Genomic DNA, 13,816 nt, shown 5'->3' with positions numbered 1-13,816 from the left:
CGACTGGTCTCGCAGAATTCATCTTCCCGAAGTCCATCTCTGGACGTGAGCGAGTCCTCTCCCGACGAAGACGACATCCCCACGCTCGGTAACCGCGCCGGAAATGCCGTGTGAGTACACATATGACCCGTGAGCAGTTGGCCGCCATCAGCACAGAAACAGCGGGAACGCAAACTCAATAACATCTTGTAAAATAATGATCGACGTTAGACTTATATCTTTAGTATACCGATCGATTGCAGAGCAATATCAGGAGTCCCTTTGCACGCACAGCGAAACCATTTCTTAAATTAATACAATGCCATTGTTATTCTTCTTTCGTCAATGATTCTATCCTCTACTTTGGTGATGCCCATTGATCTTGCACGTTCAGTTAACCAACCCAGAGGGAGGGCTCTATTCCGTCCATGTCTCTAGATGGTCGGAGGCGCGGCGCGCGCACGCGTGGCGCGGGGCCCGGGCGGCGTCCCCCGCCCGCAGTGCGGAGCCCCCCTCCGAGGGCAGCTGCCTCACGTCTCTCAACTTGGCTCACAACCAGTTCTCGTGTGTGCCGGCCCCCCTCGCATGTCGAGCTCCGGCACTGACCAGGCTCAACATGGCCTACAACAATCTCAGGTGAGGTGTTCCGTACCAGCCTCCTCCTCCTACTATTTGCAAACATGCCCAATATTTTGATCAGAATAACCGGCATTCCGCACTTTGAGCGATAAGGTTGAATTTTCAAACAATGCTTCATTCGCAACTGAGGATATTTTGTAAATCGCAAGTGGACGGACTGTATGGGAACATTATGTATGTTCACGCATGCTTAACACGGCAGCTCTCCGAAGTCTCCGAGTCCGAGTGTAGAACGCGTCCTCCCGCTGCCGCAGGTCCATGTCGTACGTGACGTCGTACCCGACCAGCCTGCGCCAGCTGGACCTGAGCCACAACGAGATCACGTGCTGGCCGAGCCTGCCGCAGGTGGAGAGCTTCGGCTCGGGCGGCGCGGACCCGCTGCGCTGCTACTGCGCGCGCCGCGCCGCCCGCGCGCGCCCGCGCTCCTCGGGCTCCGTGCGCGCGCAGCTGCTCAGCGCCGCCTGCCCCGCGCGCCGCCACCTGCGCCTCGAGGGGCTGCGCACGCTGGTCCGTCGCCATCTCCCCGCTTAAACGTTACATTGAACATTACAGGGGAACAGTGCTACCTAAAATATAAATATTTTAATTTAAAATTACATTTACAACGTTAACCATGAGAATAGTCCACCGTTATACTTAACGAAACCGACGACTACCTACAAAAACCATAAGGACATCTGCATATTTAAAAATATATTTCGATACGTGGGCGTTCTCGTGTCGGGGGTGGAAGAGCGTATTAAACCTACGGTTTCTTCTCGATACCTCCAAGAAAATCTTTGCCAGTATAAGACAACAAGTTAACGTGTAACATACAACTTTGCCACACACTTCTATATGTTTATGAAACGCTCTTTTATATTCAGATTTTAGCCAACAACATGCTAACACGTATCCAGCTGACGACGGACGACGACGGACTCGTGCCGGCGGCGGAACCCAGCAGTGACGAAAACGACGACGAATGGGTGAGCCTTGCCAATGTGTTATTGGAAATTACTGTCTATTTACCCTGGGTAGACTAGTTTGTCCGTAAGACTGAGGATCTGCGTTTTAATACTGGGACTTGGAATTTCTGTTAAAAAAAAATCGGTATTTCACTAACCCGTGTCGTGTGAGCAGAGCAGTCGCGGCTCCCTGAAGGCGCGGCTGCTGTTCCCGCTGCTGTCGATGCTGGACGTGTCGAGCAACCTGCTGCGCGCCGTGCCGCCCGCGCTGCACCTGCTGACCAACCTCGCCGTGCTCAACCTCAGCGGGAATAAAGGTCGGCTCAATTGCATTTGTTTTAATGATTTATTCGTTTTTGAGAGCATTATTGTTCATATATAAGGTATTTTTTATGATATAGGTAGGCGGACGAGCAAAGGTCCTGAAGGTAAGTTGTCACCACCATCCATAGACAATGGCGCTGTAAGAAATTTTAAACATTCCTTTCATCAGCGGAGGCTCAAATGGCGAATGGAACTAGTGAAGTGCTTTCCACTGTTCGCAATTATAGTTTCGCAATTTCCAGAATATAGAGGGTTATTGATAATTCGACGTATTCCCGTTGGGAGGTGATAAGGGTGACTATTTGCGATCATTTTAACCCCCATATGCATCATGCAAAAGTGAACCATTTTTGAGTTATCACGTTTTTTAGATTTTTTCAAATTAAGTCAAAAATGCAACCTTAAAAATGTATTTAAAAAAAAGTATCTTTTAAAATCTATTTTTTCTTCTGATTTATAAAAACGAATAAACACTGGTTATTTGCCAATATTAAAACAATAATTATCGGTCCAAATTTTAAAAATGCGAGACGGAAAACGATTTTATTTCAATATTTTTTGTTTTTTTCCACAAAAATAACAACTAGGAACTTATTTCAAAGCAACCGAAATAAAATGGATGCTCCCAACGGGAATACATCGAATTACCAATAACCCTGTATACACAGTATAGACCACCCCGTGTAGACAGCGCGATTCAGGAATTTCAATCAGCGCCATCTATCGCTACCGAGTTGTTCCTCCCTGACAGACATCACCGACTTGCCGCCCCAGATGGGCCTGCTGACCCGCCTCTGGAACCTGAACACGGTGGGCTGCTCGCTGCAGGAGCCGCTGCGCTCCGTCGTGCGCGGCGGACGGTGTCGCAGTGTGGACGTGGTGGGCTACCTGCGCTCCGTGCTGCAGGAGGCCAAGCCCTACGCGCGCATGAAGCTAATGGTGGTCGGAGTGCAGGTATACACGCTAGTACATATATTACGCAGATACTTTCGTGTCGCGACCCTGGATCCCTTCGACCCCGTACACTCTTCTGTATTGCAGGGCATCGGCAAAACCAGTCTGCTGGAGTGCTTGAGGCAGGAGTCCGCCATTCATCACCGGAGGAAACCGACGGAAGTGAGTAATCTCACATAACTGGATGTCACAATAAATGTTATCTTTTATTTAAAATGAAATGTGAATAAAACGTCACTGCAACTTTTCCGACTGCGCCCAGCACTGGGCGAAGCGCATGGGCAACAAGTCATCCCGTCGCGGCATGTCGACCGTGGGCGTGGACATCGGCGCGTGGGTGTACGAATCGCAGCGCTCGCAGCGCGGCCCGCTCACCTTCCGCACCTGGGACTTCGGGGGGCAGCAGGAGTGAGTCGGTCGCTATTCTTTGCCGGCAGATTCTATCGGCGTGATCACATCGTTGAACCATTTGTTAACTTTCGACAGCTCTGTGCAGATCTTAAGGCGGTCACTAGAATTGGAAAAATTATTCGTATAGTAATAATTAAAACAAAGCAGGCTTAACAAAAGTTTTCTGAGCAGGTACTACGCCACCCACCAGTACTTCCTATCGAAGCGCTCCCTCTACCTGGTCGTATGGAAGGTCACCGACGGGAGGAAAGGACTCGCAAGCGCCTTGCAATGGCTGAGGTACCGCACGCCTTGCATCCACTATACTCACAAACATATCTTGTAATTTTTTATATAGAAGGACATTATTTTAAAGTTATAAAATTATTCCGTTCAAGTCAGAAACCCCAGTTTGTAAAGAAAAAATATATGTCCTTAAAAAAAGTGACTCCAAGGACATACCCTTAACCTGAGAGGCGACGACAGTCTGATGAGTGGTTCTCGCGCAGGTCGATCCAGGCGCGCGCGCCGGGCTCGCCCGTCATCATGGTGGGGACGCACTACGACCAGGTCAACAACGTGAGTCTTGTGTTGCGTCCACATCGCGGGCATTCGCTACCTCCTGCTTATTTGTGAAGTCGTATTTGTCGTACTTCTCTGCCGATGGTCTCCATATCCGCGTATAACCTCCTCACTCAGTATTTCCGTGTTAATCGGCCATCCTTATGCCTGGGTGACACTCTCGTCTATTACATTCAGTGCGCGATCTGAGAGTAGTGTTGACGTGTAACGCGGTCGGAGTTCCGCAGAGCAAGATGAGCGAGAGCGAGAGTCCGATGGCGCTGCAGCGCCTCATCCGCGGGGCGGTCATGGCGGCGCCCGACGCCGACAAGCTGGGCCTGCCGCGCGTGCTCGACTCCGTCGAGGTGCGGCTGCGGGCGGGCGGGCTCCCGGTTCTAATCAAATGTGTACAGTTTTCTCGTTTAAACACTCAATGAACTCGCATCTGTCGTAGGTGTCGTGCAGCACGCGCCACAATATCAAACTCCTCGCCGACATCATCTACTCCGTGGCCTTCAGCGTCAAACCTCCCGGTGAGCAGACACGCCCCTACTAGTAACCGAGTCACCGAACTCTACTCGAGTGTTCCCTGGGGCGTTGCAGGCAGCAAGGAGCCGCTGCTGGAGCAGCGCGTGCCGGCGACGTACCTCGCGCTGGAGGAGTGCGTGCACGCGCTGGCCGCCGACCTCAAGGAGCCCGTGCTGCGCCACGAGCAGTACAAGCGCCTGGTCAGTGGGGGCCTCTATACGTCAATCGAGTCGCACACGCGTGCGTGCGAGTGCTCTGACGGTAACCGATCCAACTTCCGTGCTGCAGGTGACTCAGTACATGCAGCAGAAGAATCTCCGAATGTTCCGCGACGCGGCCGAGCTGCACCAGGCGACCATGTTCCTTCATGAAAACGGTAAGGCGTATCCTAGAACGATATAACGAGCGTTTAGATTCAAAGTTTGACCGGAGGATACGCCTGTTCGTGGACGCCAGGCGTGCTGCTGCACTACGACGACGCCACGCTGAAGGAGCTGTACTTCGTGCGGCCGCAGTGGCTGTGCGACGTGCTGGCGCACGTGGTGACCGTGCGGGAGGTCAACCCCTTCGCCAGCAACGGCATCATGCGCGTCGAGGACCTGTGCCACGTGTTCAAGGCGTCGCCGGCGCTGGGGGCGGGCGACGAGGCGCGCTCGCTGGGCGCCTCGCTGCTCAACAAGTTCGAGCTGGCGCTCTGCTGGGACGCGCGCTCGCTGCTCGTGCCGCCCCTGCTGCCCGAGCGGGAGCCGCGCTGCCCGCAGCTGGCGCTCAAGTCGCGTGCCTGGCCCGGCACGCCGCGCCGCGCCGCGCCCCCCGCCGCCCTCTCCGCCGCCCTCTGCGCGCCCCGCGGGACCGACTCGCCGCTGCTCATACGTGAGTCGCTGCCCGAGTGCGCCGGCGCCGCCCGCGCCCGGGGCGCCGCCCTAACGAGCCCGTCGGCAGAGGACGGCGGCGGCGTCTCGGTGGCGGCGCGCGCGGGGGGGCGCGGCGTGCGGCGCCTGCTGCTGCTGTCCTACGTGCCGCGCGGCTTCTGGGCGCGCCTGTGTGCGCGCGTGCTGGCCGACCCCGCGCTGGCGCTGCACGCCCCCGCGCTGTACTGCGCGCCCCGCGAGGTGAGGCCCCCTCTTCGGCTCGACTTAGTCTCCATCCGCTGGCTCGTGTGACGTGTGGTGTTGTACGCTCAGATGGATATCGACGAGAGCGTGGCGAAGGCTCTCGATTTCAACTGGTCGTGGAAGCTCTGGAAGACCGGTCTCAAGCTGGTGTGCGGGGAGCTGGTGCTGCTGGCGCTGCGCGAGCTCCCGCCGCGGTACGACCCCCTCCTGGGGGCCGTGGGGGACGAGGACGAGCCCGACGAGCTCTACCACTCGATCAGGTTCCGCGTGCGCGCGGAGGGCACGTGGAGCGAGCTGGACGTGCAGTCCTCGGCGTGCGTGGAGCTGCTGCTGCCCGCGCAGGTGTGCGTGGTGCGGCGGGACGACGGCTTGCCGCTCGCCGGCTGTCAGGTCACTCGACGATGACTATATCAATTATCAGTATTTCATTTTAGTGTCTGGATCGATTCGACGGCCCCTTTTTATCCAACAGAGCCTCAGTCTGGAACCGAACCCCGAAGTGTTAACGAAGGTGCTAGCTTTGGTGTCCGACCATGTGGACTTGTTGCTCGAAGATTGGTACCCATCCCTCGGTGAGCGAGAATTTAAAACCACGCTTATTAAACTCAAGGCAATCGTCCGCCTCTAACAGCGCCGAGCGCCTCCCCACCCCGCAGGTACCCGCTTTGTGCACACGTCGGAGGGCCGCTGCCTGATCACCCGCGTGGCCCCCTGCCCCGCGTGTCTCACCGACGCACAGAACGAGGCGCACGACTCGCACCACGCGCACCAGCACGAGCCCGACAAACACTTCGCACAGGTTAGCTGGCCCGAGGCTGCATCGTGTCGGCTCCCGTTGCCGCAACCGGTCTATGTCACTAAGTTAAACCGAATCGTGTTTGTTGTTCTAGGTTTTCAAAAGGTTAGAGCTCGGCGGCGGAGAGCCGCGGCGGCTGCGGCTCTCCGAAGAGTCGCGAGCCTCGGATGGCGACAGTGGAGTAGGAGCAGAGTCCAACAGTGAGAACGTTGTCAATATTTATAGTTCGCTCAAAGCTCCAAGGTCAACAAGCCGAACGTGTTAAATTCCATCTCATGGAGACAAGTCAAGGCGAGTCTTTCAGATGTAATGTAATATCATATTGTGACTTCAGCGTCGTCTCGCATGGGCTCGTCCGAGGGCGTCTGCAGCAGTCCGGCGCTCGTGGCCACGTGCTGGACGCTAGAGGAGTGCGTGCTGGCCGCCTGCACGTCCGCCCCCCTGCGCTGTCCGCACCACCCCGACGTGCAGCTGGCCGACGTGGCACCCGACACGGTGAGCGACGATCGCTGGAACCCGGACTCCGTCCCCTGCCGGACCAGTTTCTGTACGGATATAATGGGATTCAATCTAAAATTATTCCGTATAGCTCCTTCTGGACGTGGAGGAGGAAAAACGTGCCCGCTGGGAGCACATCACTCGCACGGCCGTCGCCGGTCGCGGAGCCTTCGGTACCGTCCTCACTGGCACGTGGCGGCGTCCCGGGGCGAAGCCCTGTCCCGTCGCAGTGAAGGCGCTCCAGCCCGTGGCCCCGCCCTCCGCGCACGACATAGCAGCTATGCAGGCGTATAAGGTGACGCTACAGTACATCGCCATCTCCGAGGCCGGCGGCAGAAAACGTTACGCATTAAAGCCCGGTGCGCGCAGGCGGCCGCGTCCCGCTGGGAGCGCGACGCGCAGGGCGGCGCGTGCCGCGCGTACTGCGGGCTGCGCCAGGAGCTGGGCATCCTGTCGCGCCTGCGCCACCCGCACGTGCTGCCGCTGCTGGCCGCGTGCGCCGCGCCGCTGGCGCTGCTGCTGGCCGAGGCGCCGCGGGGCTCGCTGGAGGGCGCGCTGCGGCGCTACCGGGGCTGCGGCGCGCGCGTGGGCGTGCGGGCGGCCGGCGCGCTGGCGCTGCAGGTGGCGCGCGCGCTGGAGTACCTGCACGCGCAGCGGGTGCTCTACCGGGACCTCAAGGTACGCCCGACGCCCGAGCTGCACGTCTGCACGTCCGCCGGTCCCGCCGACGATCCGTTCACGAAACGAATGCTTGTTCAGTCGGAGAACGTGCTGGTGTGGTCGCTGCCGTCGCCGCAGGAGGCCGAGGAGGCGGAGTGCGGTCCCGACCCCATCGACGTGCACGTCAAGCTGGGAGACTACGGTGAGTCGCTGCGGCGAACTTTTTAAAAGTAATTGCTATTAACAGTTTCTTTAAAGCGTAATTCCATAACAGGTATATCCCGTCTGGCCCCGCCGTCCGGGACTAAGGGCTTCGGCGGCACGGAGGGCTTCATGGCGCCCGAGATCATGAGGTACAACGGAGAGGAGGAATACACCGAGAAGGTTCATAACGAATTTTATCAGTCTGCTGTTCCCGGGTTCTCCGGTGCCACGTTTTTTACCAACACATTCCGAAGCTCCGGCCTCAGACCCAACACGAGTCGCGCATGTTTTGAATGATTTAGAAATAGTATAATGACAATACGAATACTTTACTAACCCGAAGGTCGACTGCTTCTCCTACGGGATGCTGCTCTACGAAATCTTCACGCTGCGACAACCGTTCGAGGGCCACGAGGCGGTCAAGGAAGCCGTGCTCGAAGGAGCCCGGCCGCCGCTGTCGCCCAGGGTGAGCGCCGTGTGCCAACTGAACTCGTGAAGTATTCGCGGCGACGAAACCCGCTCACCCGACGGCCTCGGCCCGCCCGCAGGACCTGGAGTACCCGTGCGGCATGCTGGAGACCATGCGGCGCTGCTGGAGCGGCGCGCCCGAGCTGCGGCCGTCGGCGGCGGCGCTCACGGCCGTGTGCGCGGCGCCCGAGTGGCGCGCCCTGCAGGACGCCGCCGCCGCGCGGCCCGCGCGCGCCGCCGCCGCCGCCGCGCTGCGCCTGCCCGGCGCCCCCCCCGCCGCCGCCGCCGACGTGTGGTACGCCGGCGCCGAGCCCGAGCGCGCGCACTCGCTCACCGCCACCGCCGCCGCCTTCGCGCACCACCACACGCTGCGCGTGCCGCCCGGTGAGCGCCGCCCCCTCCGTGTGGTCGCTGCTCGGGCTGCTGTTCAGCTTTCTTACGAGTCTCGCTGTAGCGCGTCGCCCGCGCTCAGTAACCCGAGCGCCCCTCGTGTTACTAAAGCTCGGACCACTACTCGGCCCTCGTACTACTGTCGCGCAGTCTTCCCGAGTGTCGTGTTCGTGTTAAGACTAAACACGTGTAATCCTTATAATCTGCACAATATACAATCACATCCGAACGAAGGCATAATACAGATAAAATACTGTTAACTGAGGTGCGTGTGACGGAAATTCACAGCTCATTAAAAAAATATCAATACTCGTGATTCGAGTCTGACTCTGCCTATCGACCAATACCAAGTTCTGTCGCCGTCAGACAATGCGGAGCCGGTGCTGGTGACGGCCATGTGTCGCGTGGGCGCCGACATGTGGCTCGGAGACTCCGTCGGCAGAATATTCGTCTACACGTGAGTACCTGTAACATCCGACTCTTCCCGGAGTTAAAATCGAAACGACAAGAAATCACTCCACCACCAAAATTCCTCTTTTTAAGGGGGAGGTCCCAAAAATATTCCACCCGCCCGCCGCACTGTTCGTAGATACTTGTGGCGGGATTTAATTCGATTTTAAATACGTAGAAGAAACTCCTGGCGGCTCTGTCGTCCGAGTGAAGGCATTGATGAGCGATATTGCGGTTGCCCGGGCCCGAGTAACTGAGTAACTGACCGTCCGCCCGCAGCATTGCGACGTGCGCGCTGTCGTGGAGCGTCCGCCTGCAGGACGCGGTGGGCGGAGCGCCCAGTGCCGTCGCAGACCTGCAGCTGCTCGCACCGCTACCTAAGGTCGCCGTCGCGCTCGCGTGTGGCAGGTACCACCCCATCGTTTCAAATATCGAGTTCGAGCAAACATTTATTAAATTCAGAATTATTTTGTGAACTCCATTTCGTTTGTAGTGCATTTATTTCACTTCCGCGTAATGCTGTACACAACAAACAGGATATAGTATTCTTTGCTGATGATACCTCTTTGGTTTTGAAAATTAATTTTCATTCATTCATTCGTGCATTCATTCAGTAATAAATATTGTCTGTCGTTAAAGCTATCGTTCGTTCTCTCTACAGACTGTTTCTGGTGACGTCGGAGCGACCGGAGGAAGAGGGCAGCTTCGTGCTGACGGAGCTCGGCGCGGCCACCGAGCTGAGCTGCCTCGCCGCGGTGCCGGCCGAGGACGGGTAAGTCAGCGCAGCCCTCCTGCGACTTTTCGACAACATAATGAGCGCTCACGGTGGTGAAGCCGTCAGATGGTGATGTTGAAGATGAAGTGAAGTGCGAATGCCCGCAGCGTGGAGGTGTGGGCGGGGGGCCCCGAGCTGCACGCGTACGCCGTGCGCGCGGAGGGCGTGAGCGCGGCCGAGCAGCTGCGCGCGCCCGCCCGCCTGGCGCTGCTCTGCGCTGCGCCGCTCGCGCGCTCCGTGCTCGCCGCCGCGCGCGCCGGTAGCCGACCTCAGTCGCCCTCGCCTCGTGCCCGAACCGAACCGAACCGAACACGTACCGAACGTTATTAGAGAAACGCGTGTAAACGCGCCTTCCACCACGGACAGCTCCTCTCGGTCGCTGTCGACTCAGCGATTTGTGGGCGATTGACCGCAACTTGTGCGCAAAATCTCAGCACCGAGCAGCGAGCACGGTCGTACTCGTAAAGATGAGTGGAAACGACCACCAAATATATTCGATATGATGTTCTTAAGGCACATTGTCTTGTCCTGTACGGCTCTCATCGCGGCGTGTCGGTGGGACGTGTCGGTGCACTTGTAATAATTAATTATCTACGAGAGAGTTAATGCGTCGCTAACGATGTGTACGCGGCCGCAGACGTGTTCGTGTACGCGTGGTGCGCGCGCACGCGGAGCCCCACGGCGCGCCTCGACTGCAGCAAGCTGGTGCCCTGCTCCGAGAGCCTGCAGTCCATCGCCATCGACGAGCACCTCGGGGCGGAGCGCTGCATGGTGAGCATTCGCACGCGCACGCGCACTGGGGGCGCCCGGGGGAGCCGGCTACTCACAGCGGCGTGTCGCAGGTGACGGCGCTGGCGGCGTTGGGCGAGCAGGCGCTGGTGGGCACGGCGTGGGGCTGCGTGGTGGTCGCGCACGCCGCCTCGCTGCGGCCGCTCACCGTGTTCCGCCCCTACGAGGAGGAGGCGAGTGACACCCCCTTGCGCACCACGTACGTGTCTCTCGATTCGGGTGTCAGATCTGTAACAACGCGTGCGGCCGCAGGTGCGCGCGATCGTCCCGCTGCCGCCGGGCGGCGACCGCCGGCAGACGCAGCTCGTCACCTTCGGCGCCGGGTACCGCCCGCTGCTGCAGAGATACGCCCCTGCACAGGTACATAGTTACCGCCTAGCATGAATATGCCCCCCCCCCCCACCACTATCGGCCCGACCCACGGGGCAGTCGAGCAACGAGTTACGTATCTCTCCATATGCCGTAATTGTCCTTCCAGTCCAACAACACGACGACCTACTCCGGCTTCTACTGCTTGCTCTGGAACGCCCAGCACTGGCTGCCGGACTAGCCGCCTCGCGCGTCGGCTCGCGCGGGGCCTGCGATTTCTGGGACGATGTCACGAATGCGGATGTTGGAAGCGTCGTTTTTTCGAATTTATTATATTTGTAATAAAAAACGGCCAAAACATATTTATATTTGCTTTCAGGTAAGGTCTAAAACGTGCGATCGTTTTGCGGGTTGCGTTTTATAGAAGTGCCGTCTGTTATGGCAGACGAATGGCGCAGGAATACATTTTGTACGTTCCGATGGCAGGAGGTGTGAGAACGGACCTTAGAGTTACACTTTCTATGCGATTACGGCTCAGCTGTGCTATGCCCCACACAGGCAGCATTTGACATTTATTTATATGCACTTTAATTTGACTTCCAAAATAACGCAAGTGACGACTCGCGACTTTCGCGACATTTTCCGCGACTCCATAATGAGAGTATTTGTATACTTTCTGTTAAGTGTTAAAATATAAGTCTGATTTTCACTTGAAGTATTACGGTGAGTTTGAATGGACTGTTTAGCCAAAAGACTAATTTATTTAACTATCATAATTATAGTAATTACAAAAAACTATTAAGACCGTTAACGTTACAGCTGCATGTGATACACGAGCCGCCTTAGACAAATGCGGAGCGGTTTGTGTTTGGTTATAGTTCTAGATCATTCTACGGAACTGGATCGTCAAAGTCATTAGTCATGTTCCAGACAAACGCGCTCCGTCTTAGACTGCAGGTCTGTATCGTACTTAACATCAGCTATGAACGTCGTCAAGCGTAAAATGACAGATAATAATCAATCATTTTGTTGGGAAACATCCCCAAACTTCACATCACAACAATTTAATTTGTTTAAATTATTATAAGAGCCGAGATGGCCCAGTGGTTAGAACGCGTGCATCTTAACCGATGATTTCGGGTTCAAACCCAGGCAGGCACCACTGAATTATGTGCTTAATTTGTGTTTATAATTCATCTCGTGCTCGGCGGTGAAGGAAAACATCGTGAGGAAACCTGCATGTGTCTAATTTCAACGAAATTCTGCCACATGTGTATTGCACCAACCCGCATTGGAGCAGCGTGGTGGAATATGCTCCATACCTTCTCCTCAACGGGAGAGGAGGCCTTAGCCCAGCGGTGGGAAATTTACAGGCTGATTATGTTATGTTATGTTTTTATTATCATTTTCATATAAAACTAATTTGTCCATCGTATACTGTACTAGGAATATTTTTATATCTGTGATGTTGAAATTATGACATGTTTATATTTTTTTCGTCACTTGGAATAAGAGTTAGTTACGTAAATAACTCACTACTCCCCATTACATTAAAATATTAATCTACGATTTGAACTTGAAATTATGTAATTTGCTTTTATTGGATGGTGATTGGTCGACGGCAGCTGATCTCAAAATTTACGACCAATGAGCTTCAAGTATTTAACCAGTTCAATAAATTTGGATCTCAGTGTCTAATAGTGTCTGTGGTTTTGTGGATGAATCTTATGTTTTCTTTATGTTGTGTTTATTTTAAAAATATACGGTCTGAGTTAAATAACCCGTTAGAGACAAAAACTTTAACTTTAATGAAGGCGTTTTATAATGTATGAACCTCTTATTTCATAAGCTTAAGCTAAATATCCCTAATAGTATCCATGCACTCCACTTGCATCTACAGTAGAGTCACGGTAACTGAGACTAGACGGACCGGCCCTACGTTATAACTACTTACTTTAGCTTAATTTGAATTTCAATTGTATATTCGATCAAAATGAATCAGAGATTTTTAAAGTAATAGAAATTATACAGAAAAAATAAAAAAATATTATCTTCTTAAGCACGGCAGTAGTGATAAGTTGATCTGTTTCCTATCTACGAACGGAGGTACGGTTAACAAAACAATACACGATAATGAAATTTGAATTAATTTCTTTAATACGGATTTAAAAAGCTTTAGTCGATTGTACTATGTGATCTACCCTTACAGTATTTTATATTTTGGTTGTGTTTCTACCCTTACATCCTCGCCGGTAGCAATAATACCGTTATTCGATGTAATATTCATTTTAATTTTATTGCACGTAAATCCGTCCAGTCAACCAGCCTACTTTATTTTTATTTTGACTTTTAAATCTATGGTTTTGTGAATTGCATTTCTAATAATAAGTTATTGTTTTTGAAATAAATTAAGTCTACACAATACAAATATAATTTATTTTTAACAGATAAGGCGTTATATTAATTAAACTTAACTTAGTATCGCTAACTTAAAAGCTTATCTCAAACTCTGTTTTCGATAGCATTCTGAATTCTGACACTAAAGCGTTTCGTCAAATACATTCAGTGAATGAATGAATGAAGCCAATCATTCAATCGGAACTTAATAAATCATTTTAGTTCATGATTATAAATGAGCACTAACGTTATCCAAGATTTATTGTATAATGAAAACAACCATAAAATCAAAGATCTCCTTAAATATATTTCAGTTCATGAGCTATATTTTCATTCATTCATTCAAAGTTCCAATTAAACTTGTAGATAGTTTTTATAATCTGCTTTACAATGTCTCGTGCACAATTGTATTTAATCTAATTCTACCAGAATATTGTTTCCCTGATTAATAAAACATACTTTAATTGAAATTAATCATGAAATGATTGAATCTCGCTACTTACAGTACCCGTAATCTAAATTGTCCAGCCTGAAGCTAGATTCGCAGATACACATGCGCTTAAAACAATGAAAAATAAATCGTGAATCAATTAAAGTATTGTTCGTATATACGTGGTCGAATTTTTAGCGAAATTAATAGCAA

At 53.5% G+C, this 13,816-nt stretch overlaps 1 protein-coding gene across 1 annotated transcript in view; it reads left to right on the top strand.

Annotated features, from left to right (window-relative positions):
• The window catches only part of LOC113403635 (leucine-rich repeat serine/threonine-protein kinase 1), a 49,947-nt gene extending 37,347 nt beyond the window's left edge, over positions 1–12,600 (top strand). The window contains exons 16-49 of the mRNA XM_064219643.1: positions 16–110; positions 418–615; positions 873–1,125; positions 1,485–1,586; positions 1,741–1,882; positions 2,641–2,843; positions 2,931–3,005; positions 3,106–3,251; positions 3,426–3,533; positions 3,743–3,812; positions 4,043–4,159; positions 4,249–4,327; positions 4,398–4,522; positions 4,611–4,698; positions 4,779–5,434; positions 5,507–5,827; positions 5,910–6,009; positions 6,094–6,236; positions 6,328–6,433; positions 6,568–6,728; positions 6,823–7,026; positions 7,101–7,409; positions 7,491–7,593; positions 7,666–7,775; positions 7,939–8,061; positions 8,144–8,447; positions 8,820–8,910; positions 9,183–9,311; positions 9,565–9,675; positions 9,786–9,937; positions 10,316–10,449; positions 10,521–10,640; positions 10,720–10,827; positions 10,946–12,600. Of these exons, the coding sequence (XP_064075713.1) occupies positions 16–110; positions 418–615; positions 873–1,125; positions 1,485–1,586; positions 1,741–1,882; positions 2,641–2,843; positions 2,931–3,005; positions 3,106–3,251; positions 3,426–3,533; positions 3,743–3,812; positions 4,043–4,159; positions 4,249–4,327; positions 4,398–4,522; positions 4,611–4,698; positions 4,779–5,434; positions 5,507–5,827; positions 5,910–6,009; positions 6,094–6,236; positions 6,328–6,433; positions 6,568–6,728; positions 6,823–7,026; positions 7,101–7,409; positions 7,491–7,593; positions 7,666–7,775; positions 7,939–8,061; positions 8,144–8,447; positions 8,820–8,910; positions 9,183–9,311; positions 9,565–9,675; positions 9,786–9,937; positions 10,316–10,449; positions 10,521–10,640; positions 10,720–10,827; positions 10,946–11,017 (5,358 nt within the window). The 3' untranslated portion in view covers positions 11,018–12,600. The remainder of the gene's footprint in view (positions 1–15; positions 111–417; positions 616–872; positions 1,126–1,484; positions 1,587–1,740; positions 1,883–2,640; positions 2,844–2,930; positions 3,006–3,105; positions 3,252–3,425; positions 3,534–3,742; positions 3,813–4,042; positions 4,160–4,248; positions 4,328–4,397; positions 4,523–4,610; positions 4,699–4,778; positions 5,435–5,506; positions 5,828–5,909; positions 6,010–6,093; positions 6,237–6,327; positions 6,434–6,567; positions 6,729–6,822; positions 7,027–7,100; positions 7,410–7,490; positions 7,594–7,665; positions 7,776–7,938; positions 8,062–8,143; positions 8,448–8,819; positions 8,911–9,182; positions 9,312–9,564; positions 9,676–9,785; positions 9,938–10,315; positions 10,450–10,520; positions 10,641–10,719; positions 10,828–10,945) is intronic.
• Positions 12,601–13,816: the final 1,216 nt, after the last annotated feature.

The sequence above is a fragment of the Vanessa tameamea genome, chromosome 29 (genome assembly GCF_037043105.1).
Source record: "Vanessa tameamea isolate UH-Manoa-2023 chromosome 29, ilVanTame1 primary haplotype, whole genome shotgun sequence".
Classification (NCBI taxonomy): Eukaryota; Metazoa; Arthropoda; class Insecta; order Lepidoptera; family Nymphalidae; genus Vanessa; species Vanessa tameamea.
Note: the sequence above shows the minus strand (reverse complement) of the source record. Positions and strands in the feature narration are given on the sequence as shown.